Source organism: Physeter macrocephalus, chromosome 2, assembly GCF_002837175.3.
Source record: "Physeter macrocephalus isolate SW-GA chromosome 2, ASM283717v5, whole genome shotgun sequence".
Lineage (NCBI taxonomy): Eukaryota > Metazoa > Chordata > Mammalia > Artiodactyla > Physeteridae > Physeter > Physeter macrocephalus.
This window is the reverse complement of record NC_041215.1, coordinates 8,322,988-8,342,880: the sequence shown is the minus strand read 5'-3', so window position 1 is coordinate 8,342,880 and position 19,893 is coordinate 8,322,988. Positions and strand designations below refer to the sequence as shown.

At 56.3% G+C, this 19,893-nt stretch overlaps 2 protein-coding genes across 5 annotated transcripts; one reads left to right on the top strand and one right to left on the bottom strand.

The window, feature by feature from the left end:
- Window positions 1-745: 745 nt before the first annotated feature.
- N4BP3 (NEDD4 binding protein 3) lies at window positions 746-12,773 on the bottom strand. 4 transcript variants are annotated; one of them, XM_007117323.3, is made up of 5 exons: window positions 12,588-12,771; window positions 7,146-7,651; window positions 6,107-6,622; window positions 5,435-5,662; window positions 746-5,310 (listed from the first exon to the last, which is right to left on the bottom strand). In XM_007117323.3, the coding sequence occupies exons 2-5, from the start codon at window positions 7,464-7,466 to the stop codon at window positions 4,783-4,785; spliced, it is 1,593 nt and encodes a 530-aa protein (XP_007117385.1). In that variant the 5' UTR covers window positions 7,467-7,651; window positions 12,588-12,771; the 3' UTR covers window positions 746-4,782. The 4 variants fall into 4 exon arrangements, with proteins under 4 accessions (XP_007117385.1, XP_054936023.1, XP_007117384.1 ...); XM_055080048.1 differs by having other exon boundaries at window positions 7,146-7,493; XM_007117322.3 differs by having other exon boundaries at window positions 7,146-7,496; window positions 12,588-12,770.
- On the top strand, window positions 11,911-17,025 carry LOC114487527 (uncharacterized). Its single transcript, XM_055091206.1, has 5 exons — window positions 11,911-11,986; window positions 12,976-13,212; window positions 14,096-14,304; window positions 14,823-14,920; window positions 15,760-17,025. Exons 1-5 carry the CDS (start codon window positions 11,911-11,913, stop codon window positions 15,923-15,925), a joined length of 786 nt encoding a protein of 261 aa, XP_054947181.1. The 3' UTR covers window positions 15,926-17,025.
- The last annotated feature ends 2,868 nt before the right edge of the window (window positions 17,026-19,893 follow it).

Below are 19,893 nucleotides of genomic sequence, written 5' to 3'. Positions count from 1 at the left end.
AAAAACAGCCTTCCTTGCCTCCCAGAGTGTGTCCAGGAAGGCCAGGCTAGGAAAAGATGAACCTCCCCTGATAGCTGGGGGGATGGGGGGCAACAGCGGGTAATACAGCCACCACCTGCCTTCTGCAGAACCTGGGAGCATCAGGGCTCAACATCAGTTCAAGTTGCTGGCGCAGGCTCTGCTCTTCCTTCTACCCTCCAGGTGGCTCCCAACCAGTCTCCTGTTTCTCCCTACCCCTGCCACTCCTTGCAAAGCTTTGGTTCAAGCCAGGAGCAGCTACATCATTTGGTCATTTGCAGGCCCCAGAGCAAAATGAAAATGCGAGGCCCCTTGTTCAAACATCATTAACTTCCGGATGATGACAGCAGAGCATTGCACCAAATCTAAGGCCCTTCTGAGTGTGGGGCCCTTGGTGACTACACAGGTCACACACACACAAAGCCGGTCCTGGTTCTGGCCCTTCCCCTTGGCTGCCTGAGGGACCCACCCACAGTCACAGGAGGTGAAGTCCTTCTGTGCCAGCTTGCCAGGCTGTCCAGCTTGCCTCCTTTCACCCCTTTCCAGACAAGACCCTCCCATAGACCCGCCCCACGCTTCCCTGTGACCAAATCCAGGCCCATCCTGGAATGCCTTCATCTCACCCTACTCCAGAGGAAATACCCCCCAACTTCCCCTCCTCTAAGAAGATTACCCCTGTTAAAGAAAAAAATTACTCATGACACGTGTTAAAGAATGGGAAGGAAGACTTTATTCAAGGGGGGCTACTGGAATGGGGTTTTGTGGTAGGGGCCAGAGAGCAGCCTCAACTCCAAATATAACCAGGAAACGTTGAATTCATAGCCAAGGAGCAGGGTGGAGATCAGCAGATGGAAAATTACTAAGAGGAAACCTCAAGGTGCAGGGGGAACTGGCTAAATGACCTCAGAGGATTCTCAATGAAGGCAGGCCAGAGTGACCAGACATAACCTGGGAGATGGTGGAGAGTGAGGAACCAGATTAGATATGGAAGGTGATCAGATATGGAGGATGGGAGAACTCTGTCTAACCTAACTTAGGAGGATTCTCACTAGAACTGGACTGCACAAGGAAGGACACGGGAAGGCACAGTCAAAAAGAAAGCTCGGAAGTGGCCGACCAAAGTTTGGTCAACATCCGTCCCCCCGCCCCCCTATGACCTGGAGTGATAAGTGAGCCAGCTCTCCTCTGAACTCCCATGGCACTCAAACTTCACCTCTCATGACCTATTCCACTTTTGTTTTTGTTTCAAGAAAGAGCACATTCTTTTTCTTTCCTGAATCCAATGCAGAGGGCTAAAGCCCCCACCTACTAGGGTGTGGGTTATGCAATCTGAATTGTCACCTGCACCCTCTTTGGAAAAAGTTTCCCTAATACCTGCAGCTCCCCCAGTCTCAAAGAAATTTACTCTCAATCCCCCAGACGGGCCCTCTCTGCCTTCTCCGTAACCTGCTGACTTGCTCACCACTGTGGAGGTGCCTCTGTTGTCCCCACCTCTGTATGTTTGCACTCTTCTGGCCCAGTCACTACTGTGGACCTGTGTGTGTGTTGTCTCTCTCCCCCACCCTCCGGGAAGGACCATGGGGGCAGAGGCTTTGACCACCTTGGCTTCCTCCCCGAGGGAGGCACTCAGTACATCACTGTGCAGTGAATGGCAGTGCTTGGCACAGACCTGGTTCAGACCAGGTGGCACGAAAGGTGAATGAACGCTCGGAGCTGGAGCCTTTGCCATCCTCCCCCCACCCCACCAGCTTGAACCCATATACTAGTCAGGGGAGAGGTGTGGTCTCTCTTGACTCCAAAGCCCCCCAGTGCCTGCTGGGCTGGAACCAGAGCAGGCTCTGGGGATGAAAACAGAAGAGCCGGCCCTGCCCCAACCATGCCCACAGCCCAGTGGAAACCGAGGCAAACTGACAATTCCAACAGCACAGAAAAAGCTGATGGAGAGACGGAGGGGCTGCGGACATAGGGAGTGAGGAATTGCCTACGCAGGGTGTCAGTGCAGGGAAGTCTTTCCTAAGGAGGCAAGATCTGAGCACCGTGAGGGGGCATCTGGAGAATGAGGGCCCAGAGGGCTGCTGGCATCAGGAGAGGCACCACTATCAGTGACCCTGGAGGGAGACTGTCAGAGGCCTCAAGTGACAGGTTAAGGGGCCCAGGGAGCCACTGGAGGGTGTGAAGCTATCTGAGCTGAGAACAAGAGGGACCAAGGGCAGGGAGCCCAGTGTAGGGAGCTAGTCTCAGTCTGGAAAGAATTAGCTCTTGGGCCTAGTCTGCTGGGGGAGGGGGTCTGAGGACAGCTGGGGCACTGAGGGGTCCACCAGGGGCAGGACAGAGGGGCTGCCCCAAGCAGTAGCCACTACAGTGGCACCTGTGATTGGCTGGCCCCAGAGCCGCCCAGCCGGCTTGGGGACAGGGAACTGGTTTTCCCAGCAGGGATGAGCTCACAGGGATCTGGCTCCCTCTGAGCCACCCCAGCTTCGGCTCTCTCGTGCCCTCCCCCTACATCTGGGCCTGGCTTTGGTTTCTGGCACAGATGCCAAGTTTTGGTACCGCCCACCCACTCCCCGCTGGCTATACTGGCCAGCCCAGCTCCCTAATTGCTGGGTGGGGAGCTGTTCTGCAGAGCTGGGACACCAAAAGGTGGACCCAGCCACTGTGGGGCACGTGGGCACCCAGCCTGACCAGCTCCAGGCCCTGGGGGTGACCCAGGCTTCAGGCTAGCACTGAGCTCTGGAGGGCCCTTTGGAGGAAGCATTGACCCACAAACCTCAATTAGGGTGTGTGAAATGGGTATCAAGGCCTGTCATGGACAGGCCAGCCTAACCCGTGTCCCTGCTTTCCCTCCCCAGGCAGAGGACCTGGGCTCAGGCGTGAGCCCAGATGGGTCTCAGCTAGGCCCAGGGTTCTGCCCTGGCCACAGGCTCTAGCCAAGCCTGGCCAGTGCTAAAAGAGGCTGAGACTGGTGGGAAAGAATGCAGCAGAGGGAGGGACCAGGAAGCAGCCCTCCAGGCCTCCAACCCAGGAATCCCAAACACACCCCCTTAGACACACCCACCACCCACAGCACATCTCTACTATACACACCTGACACTCACACAGACATAAACACACCACCCCCATGGCAGACAACACACACACTGCTCTCTGCCCTAAAAAGGTGGGGTACACTGGCTCACACTCCACAGCTGCATCCAAACCCTTGCACAGCGACTCCACTCCACCACCAGGACCCACCTGTTGGGGCCTGAGGGGGCCGCCAGGCGTGGCCAGGGAAGGAGCTAATCACAGCCATAGGGAACAAACTGAGGGTCTCTGCAGAGATCTCAGAGGTGGCCACTGCCCCACCATGACAGGGCCTGGGAGGGAGATGTCTGTGTGCTGGCTCGCCTGTGGCAGGAAGCACATCTAATTCAACCCTGACCCCCCATGCCCTGAAAGCCTAACACAGCACCAGGCAGGCAGGAAGCGCTCCATGCATGGCAGCAGTTACACGGATGCATCTGTAAGGATACCAAACTTCAGAGCAAGGGCTAGGGAGATGCCTCCTGCACAGCCAGACTGGTTCTGTGCTCCAGATCACCCACCCAGGAGGGAGCAAGGGGCCAGAGGGGAAGCCAGATGTCTGAGAGGGCAAGGATGGGAGTGGGTTTTAGGGGCCAAGGACCAGCCTTGGCTAAGAGCAAGGGTCAGGGAGCCTAATGCAGGGCCAGGGATGGGGGTGCTTCCTCCCAGGAAAGAATTTTCCAGAATACAAATCAGATCATATCTCACTCCTGCTCAAGAATACCCCAATGGCCCCCCATGCCTACAGGGAAATGTCCACATTCCCTGTAGTTCTGTGGTTCTATGGTAAAGGGCTGTGGTTCTGGCCCTTTACCAAGCTTTCTCTGCCTCATCTCCCGCACCTTCCCAGGGCCCTCATCCCAATGGAGGGAGGGGTGCACAAGCCAGAGAGTAAGGTGGGAGGTATGTTCTGGGAGGGGCAGGGCCCCTCCTGGAGGCTTAAGGTTCTCCAGCAAAAGCTGTCTTAGGCCGGCCCCACATCCAGCCGGGTCTGGGAACCTGGGGCCCAGACTTTCCAAAAAGAGGACGTCGTTTCATGTTATAGCAATACCTTGGCTGACTTGCCTTCTGAAAAGTCCCACTGATGCTAAAGAAAGGAATTTCATCCCACATGGCAGCTAAGGAACTCTGTGGTGCCAGGACAAGGATTCCTCCAGTCCCCAACGGCATGTCCAGCAGCTGCACACAGAGGCACAAGGCATACCCTCCCCACTGACCATGAACATGGTGGAGCTACAGCCCGGGACAACAGCCCTAACCCTGACCATCCACGATCCTCTGGACTCAGGTCAGGGACAGGCCCAACATCATCACCTGGTGCCTCCTCGTAGAAAATGTGATTTTATTCTGGGGAGGCCAATGTTCCCACCCCAGCCTCCCTCCCTCACACTGGCCCTTTTGCATCACAGGGCTCTTCACTCCCAAACCTCCTTTCCTGGGCCACATCTACTTCAGGGAGCAGGGCTGGGCTCTGCCTGGGTATTCCTCAGCCACTAGGGCCTTGCCCTGGCTCCTGCTGCTGGCACCCCATCCAGCCCACAGCCCCACTGGATCCCTCCTCTCAGCGAGCCTCTCCATCTTTGGCTGGTCACAGCAGATTCTGCCCCAGACCAATGTTAAGGAAGGAGCTGGCTGTCTCAGAGTGGGCTTGTCCAAGCCATCTTCTGACAGTGCTTCTGCTGTCAGCTCACTCAGCTGGCCTCAGATCTTGGAGGACTCAAGCCGAGGGCTCCAGGGCGCGAGGGGCTCCTGCAGTGCCCGCAGCTCCTGTTCCAGCGCCTGGTTGCGGCGGTACATGTCCATGTAGCCCCCCTGGATCTCCCGCTGGTAGCGCAGCACCCGCTCCTTCTCCTCCTGCCATATCCGCCGCTCCTGCTCAAAGCGCAGCGCCTGCTCCTGGCCCCGGAGCCGCTCCTTCAGCAGCTCAGCCCGCAGCTGCTCGGCACCATCTCCGGCCTCGCTGCCTCCTGCCTCCCCCAGCAGCCCCCTGCTCTTGCAGTCATCGGTCTCACAGCTGCCTGGGGCCTCCTCCCGAGGGGCCTGCTCCTGCAGGCTCTGCACAGCCTCTCGCAGCTGGGCCAGCTCTGCGTCCTGGGCCTGGGCTTGCACCCGGCTGCCCCGAAGTTGTGTCTTCAGGCTGAAGATCTCAGCAAGCTTCTGTGCCAGCTCAGCCTGGGCCTCCCGCAGCTGCTGCTTCAGGAGGCTAATCTCTGCTGTCTTCTGGCACACCTGAAGGGGGACAGGGATGGGCAAGAGCCAAGCAAAGCAGAGTAAGGGGAGACCAGTTGGAAGGCAGCTAGAGGATGGGATGACAGTAATGAGGGCAGGAGTTTCTGAATGCCTAGTCTCTCACCTCCCATGGGGATTCTTCCTCTGGTCGGGCACTGGGGTCGGCCTCTGGGCCCAGGCCCTGCTGTGCCCGCAGCTCCCTGCGTAGGCGCCGCTGCTCCTGCTGGGCCATGAACAGCTGGAGCTGGAGGTTGCGCTCACTACGCTCAGCCTTCTGGGTCACCTCGTGCAACTGCTCCACGTACAGGCGCTTCAGCTCAGACAGCCACAGCCGCTGGCGCTCCTCCAGCACCTGCCAAGAGGAAGAGGCATCTGCCATGCCCCGATATCCACACACGGCCCTGCGCCCCAGACACCGACTGCCTGCACTCCCATGGCTGGTCCACAGATCCAACACTCCAGCTGCTTCTAACGTCCTGTGCCTCATCACCATAGGGTCCAGGGTCCAATGCTCTGGCCACACATGTGCCCTAAACCACAATGTCCTCCAGAGATGAAGTGTCCTCAACACATGGCCCTCCCAGGGAGTCTCCCTCCCACCCAACTCCCAGCAAGGACCACCAATGCCATGACATCCCCAGCACGTGGGGCTTGGGGAGAGGAGCCAAATCACCTCTCTCTTCCTTATTCTCTTGTGCCCAGAGCCATGTGGGAGAGCTGGCTGGTGATCCTCTGTCTGCCCTGTACTCTAATGCCAAGGGACAGAACAGCACACCAAGGCAGGGGCTGCTCTCACCTGTGTGAAGGGGTTGGCGCCATCCTCATCACTGAGGCCCCTCTTGAGCTCCTCGCAGGTGTCGGGCAGCATGGCCACCATGTCCTCGGCAGTGGGGCAGGAGAACTCGTAGGGGGGTGGTGGTTCGGGCAGGCAGCTCAGCACAGCCTCCTTGGGACCCCGTGAGGCCCGGTCCAGGGAGCCCCCGAGGTGGTTAATGTGGCCCAGGGAGGAGCAAAAGGGGCCGGGGCCGGTGCTGGGACTGCGGCCAAAGCTGCCTCCGCTGGAGGAGTCGGACAGACTGGGCTCAGGCTCGGGGCCACCCTGATCCAGGCTGAGGGCATGCAACAGCTGGGCACGGGCCTCGGCCTGGCTGGCCCGGGGCCCTGGGCTCAGGGGCGGGTGGCAGGCCAGCGTGTGCAGGCTGCCATTGCTGCGCCACAGCTTCTGACCCTTGTGGGCCGCCAGGCTCTGCATGGACAGGAAGCCTTTCCCGGTGCCCACTGCCGGCTTGAATACTGATGGGCGAATGTGGCACTGCCAGGAAGAGAGGGCAGGAATGAGACTCTGGGCTGACTGCTCTGCTCTGCCCTCTGATGCTCCCTCCCACAGCCCCTGGGAATCCTCTTTGAGAACATGGGGGACATGTCGCCAGGAGGCTGTGACCAAGTCTCAAGCCAGCCCATAGCAACACTTTCATGGGACTTCCCTGGTGGCGCAGTGGTTAAGACTCCACGCTCCGATGCAAGGGGCCCTAGTTCAATCCCTGGTCAGGGAACTAGATCCCACATGCATGCTGCAACTAAGAGTTCACGTGCTGCAACTAAGGAGGCCACCTGCCATAACTAAGGAGCCCATGTGCCGCAACTAAGGAGCCCGCTTGCCACAACTAAGACCCAGTGCAACCAAATAAATAAATTAAATATTAAAAAAAAAAATTTCCACATGTTATTAAAAAAAAAAAAAAAAAGACTTTCACATCCCATCCCAGTATCAGGGTCTCCAAGGAAGCCCCCATCCCCACACTACCACAGTAGGGAGGGGCACGACAGAGGCACACCTTGTCAAAACGACCCCGCTCAGGCAGCGAAGTCTTGCTGAAGTCACTAGCCCGAGGATGTTCCCGGTAGTAGAGGGTGGCATAGTCGGCAGGCTCGTTCCGAGGGGCCCGCTTGGTGGTCTTGCTGTCCTTCTTGGGGAGGTGCAGGTAGCTGAAGAGCTCACGCTGGCCCAAACCTTTCCGGAACAGCCCATCAGGCTGGCGGGAGCCCCGAGACCCTGCGAGTGCTGCCCGTAGCTCTTCAGGGGAAAAGTCCTGCCGTTCCAACAGGCTGCCCACGTTGCCCATGGCAATGCCAGCAGGGCCTGGGGCCGTGGCCATGAAGTTTCACCAGGGCACAGGAGGCTGCTTCTGGGGGTTGGGAGGCTCCATCAGAGCAGGTAGGTGCTTGCTGCCCAACTCCCCTGATGCCCTAAAACCAGGTGCTTGCTCTCTGTGTCAGCTCCCCACCTGGCCCACCCAGGAGTGGCAGATGTGGGTTCCAGAGAGAATCCAGGACAGGATTCCTAGAGAAAGGAGTAGAGGTCCCAAGGCCACCTGTCTAGTGCTCCAGCTCCGACTAGGGGCCAGTGTGTGACTGGGGTCATGGGGGACCGGGACCTGAAGCAGCAGGATAGGGGCCCCTCCCAGGACTGGGCCAGCTGAGGACTCCATCACTGTCTGACTCTAACTTTGTTCATTCCCCTGCCAGGCACCCAATGTGGTGGGTACGCAGAGGGCACCAGGGAACCAGGGCTGGTGGCCTCAGAATTTCCATTCCTTCTTCCTTTGGGAGGGGGAAAACCCCATGCAACCCCTCTTCCTGCAAAGGGTCAGAGTTTTCTCAAGGGAAGCACCTGGCATGGGTGGGGTTGGGGCCTACCGTAGGAGGGATACAAACAGGAAGGGCCCGAGGGGAAGAAGGATGGTGGGAACAATGGCCACAAGTTCCGGAACAGGTGTCCATGTTGGGGCAGTGGCACGAGGCAGGGGGAAGGGGCAGCCAGAGCCCCTGCCAGCCCCTGTATATGCTGCCCCTCCGAAGCCCACCACCAGGCAGCAGAGCCCAAATCCTGACCCAATGTGTGGAACCAATCAGTGTGTGGGCCCTGGCTTCCTCATCTGGACAATGGCCATGACAACTCTTATCACTCAGGGATGCTGGGAGGACTGCCTAAGATTAGAGGACAAAACGCCCAGTCCAGGGCCTGGCCTACAGCCAGGATCAACAGAGGCTGGCTGAAGCTGAGCTTAGCTGGTAGACACGTGAACGCCACCAACAGGTTCCCGAGCGACCAGGTCTCCCACCTGTGCTGGGACCACACTGTGGAGGGCAGGGCCTGTCCCTAGTGCCCCGCTGGATCCCCTGTGTCCAGCCCAGCACCTGGCACACAGTAGGTGCTCAGAAAGGACTTGTCAAATGAACGAATGCCACCTTCTCTGCCTCCCACCCAGCTGTTCCCATTCACAGACAGACATCCCCCCACTGGCACAATGCAGCTGCCAGTCCACCCCCCCACCCCTGCACCGCAAACCAATATGCTTCCAGGACACTGACTCCCGCTCCAAACAATGGTTAGGAGGTTCCATCTTCCTCAACCATTTCCAGGTTTTGTGTTTGTAGAACACAAAACTCACAGGGAGTGGGAAGGAGGGAGGGCGGTGGAAGGGCACGGCCCTGCCCCCACACCCTGTGGCCCTCAATCTCACCCAGGGCAAAAGCAACCTTCCCAACACTCCGCTACCAGCCCCCAGACAGCTCAACCCCTCTGGGGGTGTCACAAGCCACACAGGGTTAAGGGAGTCATCCAGATAAGGAATGACAGGTGCTGGGCACCTACAGTGACATGGCCCTGCGTAGGGGTCTCACGGAGTCCTGGCACATGGTTAACTATCTGGTTTTTTAGGTAAGGGCACTGGGGGCTCCGAAAGGTGAAGTGGCTTGCCCAAGGTCACAGAGCTGGTCAGAGTAAGGATGCCTGTGATTCTAGTACCACGACTGCCAAATGTCTAGTGGGGACCCAGGATGTCACCCACAGCCCAAGAGTTGGAATTGAAGCATCTTGCCCCCCAATCTGACACCCCCTCACCATGACAAGCCCACCCAGCAACAGACACCGCTGTGTCGGAGAGCCCACTGAACTCCTGTCACTGCTTCTTGGGGAGGTAGACAGCAGAGAATCTGGTCTCCAGCGCACTCTCACATCATCTCTCCACGGGGCACCTCCCTTCGCCATGCCTCAGTTTCCCCACCTTTCTCCAAAGTGGGAAAGACTCTACCTGCCCTGCCATCCTTATAGGGTTGCTGTGACAGTCAGAGAGATGAGGAGGTGAAAGGGCTTGTGAACTGCAAGCCTGGTGAGAGCATGGGGGCTGGGATGGTGGCAGTGGTGCCAAATACGCCCACTTTATCCCAAACACACAGTGCCTCACGTTCTGCTGGCCAGAGCCTCAATTCCTATCTCAGGGAGCAGTAACCGACACTCCATAATCCCCACGAAGAGTATCAGGTCCAGGAGAGAGGCAGCCATGGGCCAAAACAGCACATACACCACACACATACGGCAGTCCAGTCAGTGCCACCAGCGGCACAGAAGTTCCTCCGTTAGAGGACACAGAGAGGATCCAACAGCAGACACAGTCACGCTCAAGGTCATCCACTGATCACCTTCCAGACCGGCTTTTCTCCACAAGTGAGTTGAGCAATTTGAAATAACTACGGAGCTAGATGGAGGGGCAAAAACAGCCCTTTCCCTTTGTCTTTCCCTAAGGCCCCCACCCTCCACCCTCCACCCTCCACCCCTCCTAAATAACTTCTCTGGCTATAATATTAGCTCCTCCAGTAGGGCCAAGGCCCCTGGCTTTTGGGAGGCTCCACCCTGCCCAGGTCTCAGTCTGGGGACAGTCCTTTTTCCTAAAGGAGTCCATCCACCTCCCCTGCCTCCCCCACACCCCCAATACACACATTCCTTCCCATTGCTTGGAAGCCCAGGGACTGGTCCACTCAGGCCAGGGCAGCTGTGCAGGAGAGGATGTGGCGGGGGAGGAGGGAGGGAGAGACAGCAAGTGCCTTGCAGCCTCACTGGGACCGCCAGAGCGAAAAACAGGGCCTCCTCCTCCAAGTGCCTGGGCTTCCCCGCCCAGAACTCATTACGTGCCTGGGGCCCAGAGCTCTGCACAGAGCTGAACCTCACCACTACCAACCCACTGCCCTGCCAGCAAGGTTTCGGCTGGGCCACATAGGTCCCATTCTGCACAGGTCCCGGTTGGCCCCAACAGGGCCCCTTTACTCCTGCTTCCACCTCCCCCTCCACCCGCTCCAAGATTAGCCAGAAATACGGAAAGCATGGACACTGGGAGCATCTCCTTTGGACCAACCCTTGGTGGAGACAGGAGAACAGGGCTGGGGGACCACCCTGGCCATGAAGCAGAAAAAGAGAGGATACTCAGGGAGGCATCCCAGTGTCCCTTGGTGGGTGCCTTGTTGAGTCAGCCTGATGCTGGACCTACCACATGCTCACAACACACATGGGAAGGGAATATTGTCATCCCCCACTTCAGAAGAGAAAACTGAGGCCCAGGAGGTAAAACATGCCTAAGGTCATGTTCAGCTGCATAGGAAAAAGTACACAGGCTCCCCACGTTTCGAAGCCTGCCCTGACCCCACTGTGCATCTCCTCTGGGGTGCACCCAGAGTACTCGGGTAGGAAGCTCCCAGTCTGGCCTTGGCTGCCTTTAGCCCCTCTTGAGCCCTGGCCCCAAGGGAGGGTCCCACCACCTGCTGCAGGATCAGCTTTGCTGAGGGGCATGACTGCAGCTGCCCCTGAGGAATGGGACTGGAATGTCCCAGCTCCAAAAGAGGGGGCAGTCAGTAAGAGGGGCCCAAGGAGGAAATGGGAGAGGCTGGCATTCCCTAGTCCCACTTTGACCTGTGAAAAGGCAGAATCCAGTGTCTAAATGCTGCAAGAGTGATTCTTGGTATCACTATATGGTCACTTACAGTTGCACGGCACTCTACAGTTTTTATCAGCCCTTTCGTTTCATCATCTCATCTCCACGACAGCTTCATGGAGGCGGGGAAGACAGTAGTTACCCTTACCCCATCTTACAGCTAGGGAAACTGAGGCCCAGAAAGAGGTGAGCTGCCTAAGATCCCACACGACGAGCAATCCCAACTCCCCAGGCAAGGCCCTCTCTTCTGCTCCAGGCTGTCCCAGCCAGGGGTTACCAGCTGCCCTCCATGGGCACACATTGCTGTGTATTATATCTGCTCAGCTCCCCACACTTGCAAGGGCACCTGCAGCCAAGTTGGTTTGGATCCCAGTCTCCTCAGCCTGGAATCCCCCCTGCTTGCCCCTGGGTCAGGAAGAAATAGTGGAAGCACGGCTGCATTTGGACTCTGAGCCCTGGAAGCTGCTAGCTCTATAGGCGATGGCGGGAGCAGGCTGGCTGCATTCATTCAGTCTCGCACATACACACCCACACACAGCCAGCCAGTAGAGAGAGAAGCCCTGCCTAAGAGGGCTCTGGGAGGAGGCCGATCACCGGGCCCAGGATAGCCTCCTGCCTCTCTCCCTCCCTAGGCCGGGCAGGGAGCACCGAGGCCGAGGGACAGGCTGAGCTCCTGGTGCAAGCGAGGAGAGCCCCGATCTGCTCGTGGAGGCGGGGAGATTGCTGGGTGGGAGATGACAGGTCCCAGTCCTTTTTCTGGACGCAGTCAGGGCCCCGATTTCCGCCCGGCCCCAGGCGGGCCCTCACTTTGGCCAAAGGTTGTGGCCAGGCTGGGATGGTGCTCAAGACCTGGGAGCGTCCCTTATTCATGGGACCCCTGGCAGCAGGCTGGCAGCTGCCGCTCGTACAGGGTAAGGGGTTAGTGGAGGAAAGGGTTATCCCGGAGGGGGCGGGAGAGGGCAGGAGAGGGGTCTCGTGGGTAAGGTGGAGGGGCAGACGAGGTTGGCATCTCCATGGAATTTCCCCGGGGAAGGCTGTGGCCGAGGCGAGGGCTCCCCCAGAACTGCGGGAGGTCCTCCAGCTACCTGAGGGGCAGAAGGGGATGTCTCTTCCAGGCTCCTCTCTAAGGCTTGCCCCGAGCGGATAGGCTGGGGGCGCGGAAGCCGAGGTCAGACTCCAGCGCCAAGGGCACCTGCCCCACCCCAGCGGTGGTGCAGGGGTCCCAAGAGCTGCCCCAAGGAAAGCGCGTTTGCAGCGTAACCTGCCGCCCGCCCTCCCAGCAGAGCGTCCCTGCTCGCGGACGGTCCCCGATCCCGCACCTCGGTGCTTCGGTATCTGGAAGCAAGGGGTACCTGGGCGCACACCGCACCTTGCCACCCTCGCTCACTTCTTAGACGTGAACCTCGGCCGGCGTAGGGCTCCGGCTTGGCCAAGGTCGCCGGGTAAGCTAGACCTCGGCGGTCGGCCCCACCCCCCCGAGTCCGGCCCCAGGCCGCTGCGCGCCCCACTCACCATGCCGGCTCCGCTCCGCACCCCTCGCGCGCTGCAGCTCCCTTGCGCTGATTTGAACCCTCCCTCCAGGGCGCCGGTGCGAACCAGGCTGGAGCGGCCAGGCGGCAGGCGCCGGAAAAACGCGGGCGGGCGGGCGCCGAAGCCGGATTGGCGAGGGAGGGACGCCAATTCTTTCGGCAGCGCTCCCTAGCCTGCCCCAGAGGCAGAGGGAAAACCCGGCCTGACTCACTGGCGCGCGGCCGGCCCACAGCCGGGCCCAGGCCCCCGGATGTGGGGGGCGGGGACAGGGGCCACCCCCGCCCACTGCGTGTCAACCTGAGCCCCGCCCGGGCTCTCGGCTCCAGCCTAACCCAGCCCGCCGAGATGTCGCGCGGCGGTGGCGCCTGAGCTCTCTGCAGGTTGCGCTCTGCGCCGCAGCCGCCAGGTGTGCGCCAGCTCGGACCCGGGCCAGTCCGCAGCCCGAAGCGTGGCCGATGCTCCCAGAGGGCGCCCAGCCCGTCCCGCTCCTCCGCCGCCGTCTCCTCTCCTCCTGCCTCGCCCGCCCGTCTCGGTTTCCAGAACCCGACAGCTTCGGAAGAGGCGCGTTCCGTCCATCACCTCCTTGATTCTCGCCGCCTCCTCTTAGGTAAGCAGTATTATTCCCTTTTGAAGGCTGAGCAAAACAGTACTCCCAGAGGTGTGGAGACATTTACCCAAGGTTAATGGGTAACCACAGAGTTGATGTGGTTACAACAATAAATAATAAATGCCAGCAAAAATAAATGCCAGCAGCCTCAGTGAAACATAAAACAAAAAAGAAGGTGGGCTGGGCAGGAACCAGGCCTCTGTCCCCCTCTACATGCTTGCCTGGACAGCGTGGGAGAGGCCAGAGTGGGCGGGGGTGGGGGTTGTATGCAGTGAACTTTGCTCACCTTCCTGGGCTCACAGGGCAGATACCTCTGCTTGGGCCACCTGCCCCCAGACTTGACCTCCCTGTGGAGTTGGCTCAGGAGCCACACTGCCCAGATGTCAAGGGGCAAGACCTGGGGCCGGGGAAGGGAAAGAAGCTCCCTGGGTGCACCCACTTCCTGAATCGGCTGGGCTTGGACAACTTCATTTCTTTCTCTGCACCTTGGTTTTCTCATCTCAAAAAGGGGATCATAATTTGGCTGGGAGGATTAAATGAAGTATCATCTGTGAAGCACATGCACAGCACAGTATCTTGGCAGATAGTAGGCATCTGTAAATGTCAGTTTGTCGTTTTCCTCCTTATGGGGAAGGTTGATCAGAAGTTCAGAATGTTGCCACAGAGCCTGACTTAAAGTGGCTGGGAAGGCTGTTAACCCCCACCCAGCATGCACTTACGTTGTGTTGGGTCAGTTTCCCTGGGCTGGGTAGTATGTGCATCCATGCTACTTGTGAGTGGCCAAGACTGTAAAACCCTGGAGCCACCCATGGAGGCTTGGAATTTTCCCCTTCTCTCTGGCTGCCACCTCTGGCCTCATCACCTTTCTCCTTGATTTTTGCAGCAGCCTGCCTGGGCTCCCTACTGCCTGCTCTTGGCCTTTCCCCACTCTGCCCTGGAGGACATTTTCCAGCCTATGCACTATGTCTCCACTCTCCTCTGCTTGAGAGGTGGCATCCCATCTTCAGGACTGGTCCCACAGCTCCTTCAGGACGAGCTCTGGCCCCTGCCTCACGGACCTCTGTGCTGGGGACTGCCTCAGTGTCCTCATCTGTAAGTGCTTGTTGTTGGGAAAATCCATTAAGGGCATCCACTGTGCCCAAGGCCCCTCCTCCCACCGCCAAGGCAAAACCACTCCCCCATCCTCCGTCATTGGGGCAGTGCTTGATGCAGTGCATCGGCACTTGTGGGTCATCTGGCTGTCACCCCCAGGAGACAGTGAGTTCTGGGCCTCCAGTCCATGTCCCCCAGTGCCTCCTCAAACCTGACGGTTGACCATGCTCAGCTCCAACCCACCATCTGCAGAAAAGCCACTTCATGACTGCTTTCTAACCAGGAGGAGGAGGATGAAGCAAGGCGGCCCTGGCTCTAATCCTGAGTCTGTAACTTCCTGGTGACCTCTCTGAGCCTCAGTTTCTTCACTTGTAAACAGGCAGAACCAGGTCATAAATGAAATGGCTTAACCCATGGGAAAGAACTGGCACTTACAGAGGCTTCACAGCTGTGTGTCCCCTGCCCACCCGCTCTTCACTCCTTGCCCTCCTTTGTCCTCTCTTTTCCCCTGGGGCCAGGCCCTAGCCCGAGGGAGGAGGAAGGAGGGAGGAGAGCTGGCTGTTCCTGGAGAGGCAGCAACTGAGGATTTCAGACCACGGCAAGAGCAGGCTAACAGGTAATTCCTGGTGCCCGCTGTAGCTTCTGCCAGGTCCAAGATTGTTCTAAACCTGAGAGCTGTGTCATGACCGGGGCATTGTGGCTGTAGGGGTGGAGGGAGTAGGACCCTGCTCACCTGCCTGCACCCCATGCCCTGGGCTGAAAGTGGACTCCTGGGACCTGGACTCCCCTCCTTGAGTCACTCGTGCTGGGGAGGAGCCTGAGTTCACCTCTCTTGCCCTCCCTGCCCACCTTCCCCTGGTGACCTGGGGCAGCCTCAGGCCAACAGGTGGAGGTGGAAGCTGAGAGCTGCCTGGACTTGCTCAGGTACCTGCCCTGGGGCAGAGAGTTCAGATCTGCAGGAGCCAGCAGGACTGCAGTGTGAAAGCTGCCCGGAAGTCCAGGCTGCCTGGCCAGCCCACTGGCCCCACAGCCAGGCCCAGGCCCAGCTGCCACCCAGGGTGGTAGCAGGGAATCTTGCCCTGGAACTTGTGACACCTGGGCTCCAGACCCTTGGGTGGCAGGCAGTGGAGAAGTATGGGAGGGAGGGGGAAGAATTGAGAGAAGTCTGGGGAAGTCCATGGCAAGATGAAAGCGTTGTGGAGATCAGTGGCCCAATATAAACGTATCTAATACTGAACTGCACACTTGAAGATAGTTAAGATGGTAAATTGTGTGACATGTATTTTACCACAATTAGAATTTTTTTAAAGAAAAAAACTACACTGAAGTGAACTTAGATTTTCATATTCCAGTGTTCACTGAAAGGTGCTATTAGTAGAGCTGCTTTTTTTTTTATTTTTATTTTTTTTTTTCTGATACGCGGGCCTCTCACTGCTGTGGCCTCTCTCGTTGCAGAGCACAGGCTCCGGACGCGCAGGCTCAGCGGCCATGGCTCACGGGCCCAGCTGCTCCGCGGCATGTGGGATCTTCCCGGACCGGGGCACGAACCCGTGTCCCCTGCATCAGCAAGTGGACTCTCAACCACTACGCCACCAGGGAAGCCCTAGAGCATTTTTTTTAACAAAGACTTTACCTAGATTACTTTTAAAGCTCAATTATGGACATTTCCAAACATGCACAAAGGTAAAGAGAAGAGAATAAAATACCTCCAGGTATCCATCACCCCATCATCTGATTTTATTCATCTCCATATAAACCCTCCCCCATGCCCCCAGCCCCTCCGCCACTCCAGGTTACTTTATTTTATTTATTTTTGGGCACACCGCTCAGCATGTGGGATCTTAGTTCCCTGACCAGGGATTGAACCTGCGCCCCCCACATTGGAAGCACGGGGTCTTAACCATTGGACTGCCAGGGAAGTCCACTCCGGGTTATTTTAAAGCAAAGACCAGACATTATGATATTTCATCCATCAATATTTCAGTGTAGACAAGCATTTTAAATTGTAATATGCATTTATTTTAGGCCAGGTGATTTCATAGGTAAGAAGGGTTCAGACTCCTCAGGGTCTGCCAGGTAGGGCCACCTGGTGGTCTCTGCTTTGCCCTCCACCTGGTGCACCAGGGTCACTGCTCTCCTGAGAGGGAACAAGGAAGCTCCTTCCTCTCTCTTGCCTTCAAGGGAGGGCCAGGAGGAATGACCTTGGGGTCACCTGTAGGACTCCTGTATGTGTGGAAAAGATTGCTGATGTGCTGAAGTGCAGGCTTCAGTGCCAAGACAGGAATGCTTCCCACGGTGGGTGGGAGCCACGGCCTGACCAGTTAGGTCGTGGTCTTGGGGATCTCAGCTACTTGGCCACCCATGCACCCCCTTACTCACATGTCCACCCAGCAGGCACCTCATCTGCCCTTCCATTTATCCATGCCCTGCCCTGGGCCCTAATACATGAAACACCACAGACCTTGGAAGTCTGCAAATCAGCCCTCTCCCCTGTGTCTTCTGCCCAGGCAGAGGTTTCCCCAGGCCCCTGCTTTGTTCCCCTTCCTTAGCCCACTGAGTAGATATGCCTGACGCAGACTGCCTATCTGGCTTCCATCCCCAACCCACAGAGGCTCAACTCAGACTAAGAGACGTGACGGCTGCGGCCTGTATGCAGACATTCATTTGGCCCTACCCAGGAGAGCCAGACAGGCTGGCACATACCCTCACCTGCCTGGCATGCCCCCACCCCACCCTCTGACCAAACCTCCTCGGGCAGCCGTTCCCCCTCCCACTGCTCCACCTCCTCTGACATCCTGGCCACACACAGGTCCTCACGTGGTCCTCAAGGTCCTCCAAGCAGGAGTTGGTCCATAGCTTTGGTAGGTCTGATGGCAGGATGGGCACAGAATTGTGTGTGTGGTGTGGACATCAGGGAGGTCAGGCCCTGGACCAGTCTCTTACTCTGAACACAGCTTTTAGCCTCAGGGGGCTTACCAGGCTGACAGGGACAAAGACCACCCCACCCATCGTCCCTGGGTTAGTTTACCCACAGGAGCCAGTGGGAAGGTCCGCAAATCTACTGAGCAGTTTGTTGCAGGTCCATCCTCTGGGCAGCAGATGCTGAGATGGAGTTAGGAAAGGGAGAGTTTATTGGGGGAACATCTATGAAAGAAAAGGGAAGGGAGCAGGATTGGGCAGAGGGCACCACCAGCAGATACAGACCCCAACAACTGTGCCCAGCGAGGGGCTCCAGATCTAACTGCCTGTTGGAGGATCCCTCATCGAATAGGTATAAGGTCCTTATACTACTGCCTTGCTGACTTCCAGAGAAGAGTGAAGTGTGACCAGAGAAGAGTGTGACCTCCATCTGAAAGCTGAGATGGACCCAGAATATGCAGTTAGCTGGGCACTGTCATCCAGCCACACTCCTTGCAGCTGGGCAATGAGTCCTTTCTTGCAGGGGCACATCACCTTGTCCTACCCAGTCACACCAGGCAGGCTGTGTGGCTGGGGGCCCTGGGCTGCAGTATAAAACCGTTAGCATGGAAGCAGGTTAATGGTGGGATCATGGTCTCCTAGACTGTCTCACCCCAGCAGGTGTGGGGTATGGTCGAGTGCATACGTGAACAAGTGGATGAACTTACTCTTCAAAAATTGGGTTAGTGCGATTCTGGAATTTAGCATCAGGGGACCTGCACTCACTTTGAGTATGGGCCTTTATTAACTGTATGACCTTTAACCTGCTCTAGACCTAATTTCCTTATTTGTAAAATGAGGGTGATGATGCCTGTTGTAAGATTTAAACATGGTAACATCTCCGAAAGCCTGCTTTAGAATAAAACCACGTGTCTGACATGATCTTACTTACGTGGAGCATAGAACATCACCCCGTGCAAGATAAGGGACAGGCAGAAAATACGCCAGAAATGTTAACAGTCAGTGTTTCTGGGTGATTTGTTTTTAGATTTAATTTTGAAATAGTTTTGGTCTTAGAGAAAAGTTACAAAAATAGTGGAGTTTGCTTATACCCTTGACTCAGCCTCCACTCATGTTAATGTCAAACATAACCAGGTACAGTGTTGACAACTGAGAAGTTAACAGCAGTTTGGTACTGTAAATTGTGGACTTCATTTGCATTCAACCAGTTTTTCTACTAATGCCCCCTTTCTGGTTCAGGATCCAGCCCAGCACCCCACAAGGCGTTTAGTTGTCATGTCTTCTTAGTCTCCTCCAGGCTCTGACGTTTCCTTAATCCTTCCTCATCTTTTGTGACCTCACTTTTTGAAGAGCACTGGCCAGGTGTGTTGTAGAATATCCTCAGCTTGTGTTTATCTGAGGCTGAGCAGCATGGGGAAGGGTACCACAGAGATGTGTGCCTTCTCAGCACGTATCAGGGGCTATAAAATATCAGTGTATCTCCTTACTGGTGACTGTGCGAAGACCTTAGAACACTTAAATTCCAGTTACTACCCTTTGATTTCCGAGCTACTGTTCTCTGTATAACTCTGCAGGCTTTTTTTTTTTTTTTTTTAATATTTATTTATTTATTTATTTTGGCTGCGCCGGGTCTTAGGTGCAGCACATGGATTTCTTAGTTGCAGCATGCATGTGGGATCTAGTTCCCCGATCAGGGATCAAACCCGGGCCCCCTGCATTGGGAGCATTGAGTCTTACCCACTGGACCATCAGGGAAGTCCCTCCACAGACTTTATTATTGTTCTTTCACTCAGCCAATCTTCAGTTCGATTGACCCACGTATTTACCATGGTCTTTGTCCTTCATTCCTTCCTGCATCCATGATATGCCATCTCAGATAATTTTCCTTCTCTCTGCAGAACAGCCTTTAGGATTCCTTCAATGTATAATGGTCTCCTGGTGGCATACTCTCTCAGGTTTTTATGACAATGTGTTTATTTAATGTTTCTTCTTAAAGGATAGTGTCTCTGTGTATAGAATTCTAAGTTGGCACTAGTTTTCTTTTTAGTAAATTGAAGCTATTGTTCAGCCATCTGCTGGCTTCCATTTTTGCTGTTGAGGAGCCAGATATAGTCGAATATTGTCAATCAGTCAGGTTTTGCTAGAGTATGATGCAGTAACAAACAGCCCCTGAATCTCCTTGGTTTGCAACAACAGAGGTTTGTTTCTAGCTTCATTTCCATGTCCTGCAAGTGTTGGCTGCAGCTCCTACCTGGGACATGCTAGTCTCCTAGCAGAGGGAAAAGAACCATGGCAAAATCATGTGATGGTTTGTAAAGCTTTTGCTGAGAAGTGGTGGCAGGTGTCGTTTATCCACACATGTTATTGGCCAATGCCTGACTTCAGCAGGGTGGAAAAATACTAGCCTCCCATGGGGATTGGTAGCAAATACAGTTGACCTTCCATATCCAGGGGTTTTGCATCTGTGGATTCAACCAACCATAGATCAAAAATATTTGGAAAAAACTCCAGGAACTTCCACAAGTAAAACTTGAATTTGCTCTGTGCCTGCCTACTATTTACTTAGCATTTACATTGTATTAAGTACTATAAGTAATCTAAAGATGATTTAAAGTATATGGGAGGATGTGTGTAGGTTATATGCAAATTCTACACCATTTTATATAAGGG

Excerpts from the sequence above, each read along its gene's own strand:
- N4BP3 (XM_007117323.3), bottom strand. The coding sequence starts at position 7,466 with ATGGCCACGGCCCCAGGCCCTGCTGGCATTGCCATGGGCAACGTGGGC. Across the intron at positions 6,623-7,145 it reads AGCGGGGTCGTTTTGACAAG|TGCCACATTCGCCCATCAGT; the intron begins GTGTGCCTCTGT and ends TCTTCCTGGCAG. Across the intron at positions 5,311-5,434 it reads AGGAAGAATCCCCATGGGAG|GTGTGCCAGAAGACAGCAGA; the intron begins GTGAGAGACTAG and ends GTCCCCCTTCAG.
- LOC114487527 (XM_055091206.1), top strand. The coding sequence starts at position 11,911 with ATGGTGCTCAAGACCTGGGAGCGTCCCTTATTCATGGGACCCCTGGCA. Across the intron at positions 13,213-14,095 it reads TTCTCGCCGCCTCCTCTTAG|CAGCCTGCCTGGGCTCCCTA; the intron begins GTAAGCAGTATT and ends TGATTTTTGCAG. Across the intron at positions 14,305-14,822 it reads CTGCCTCAGTGTCCTCATCT|GCCCTAGCCCGAGGGAGGAG; the intron begins GTAAGTGCTTGT and ends CCCTGGGGCCAG.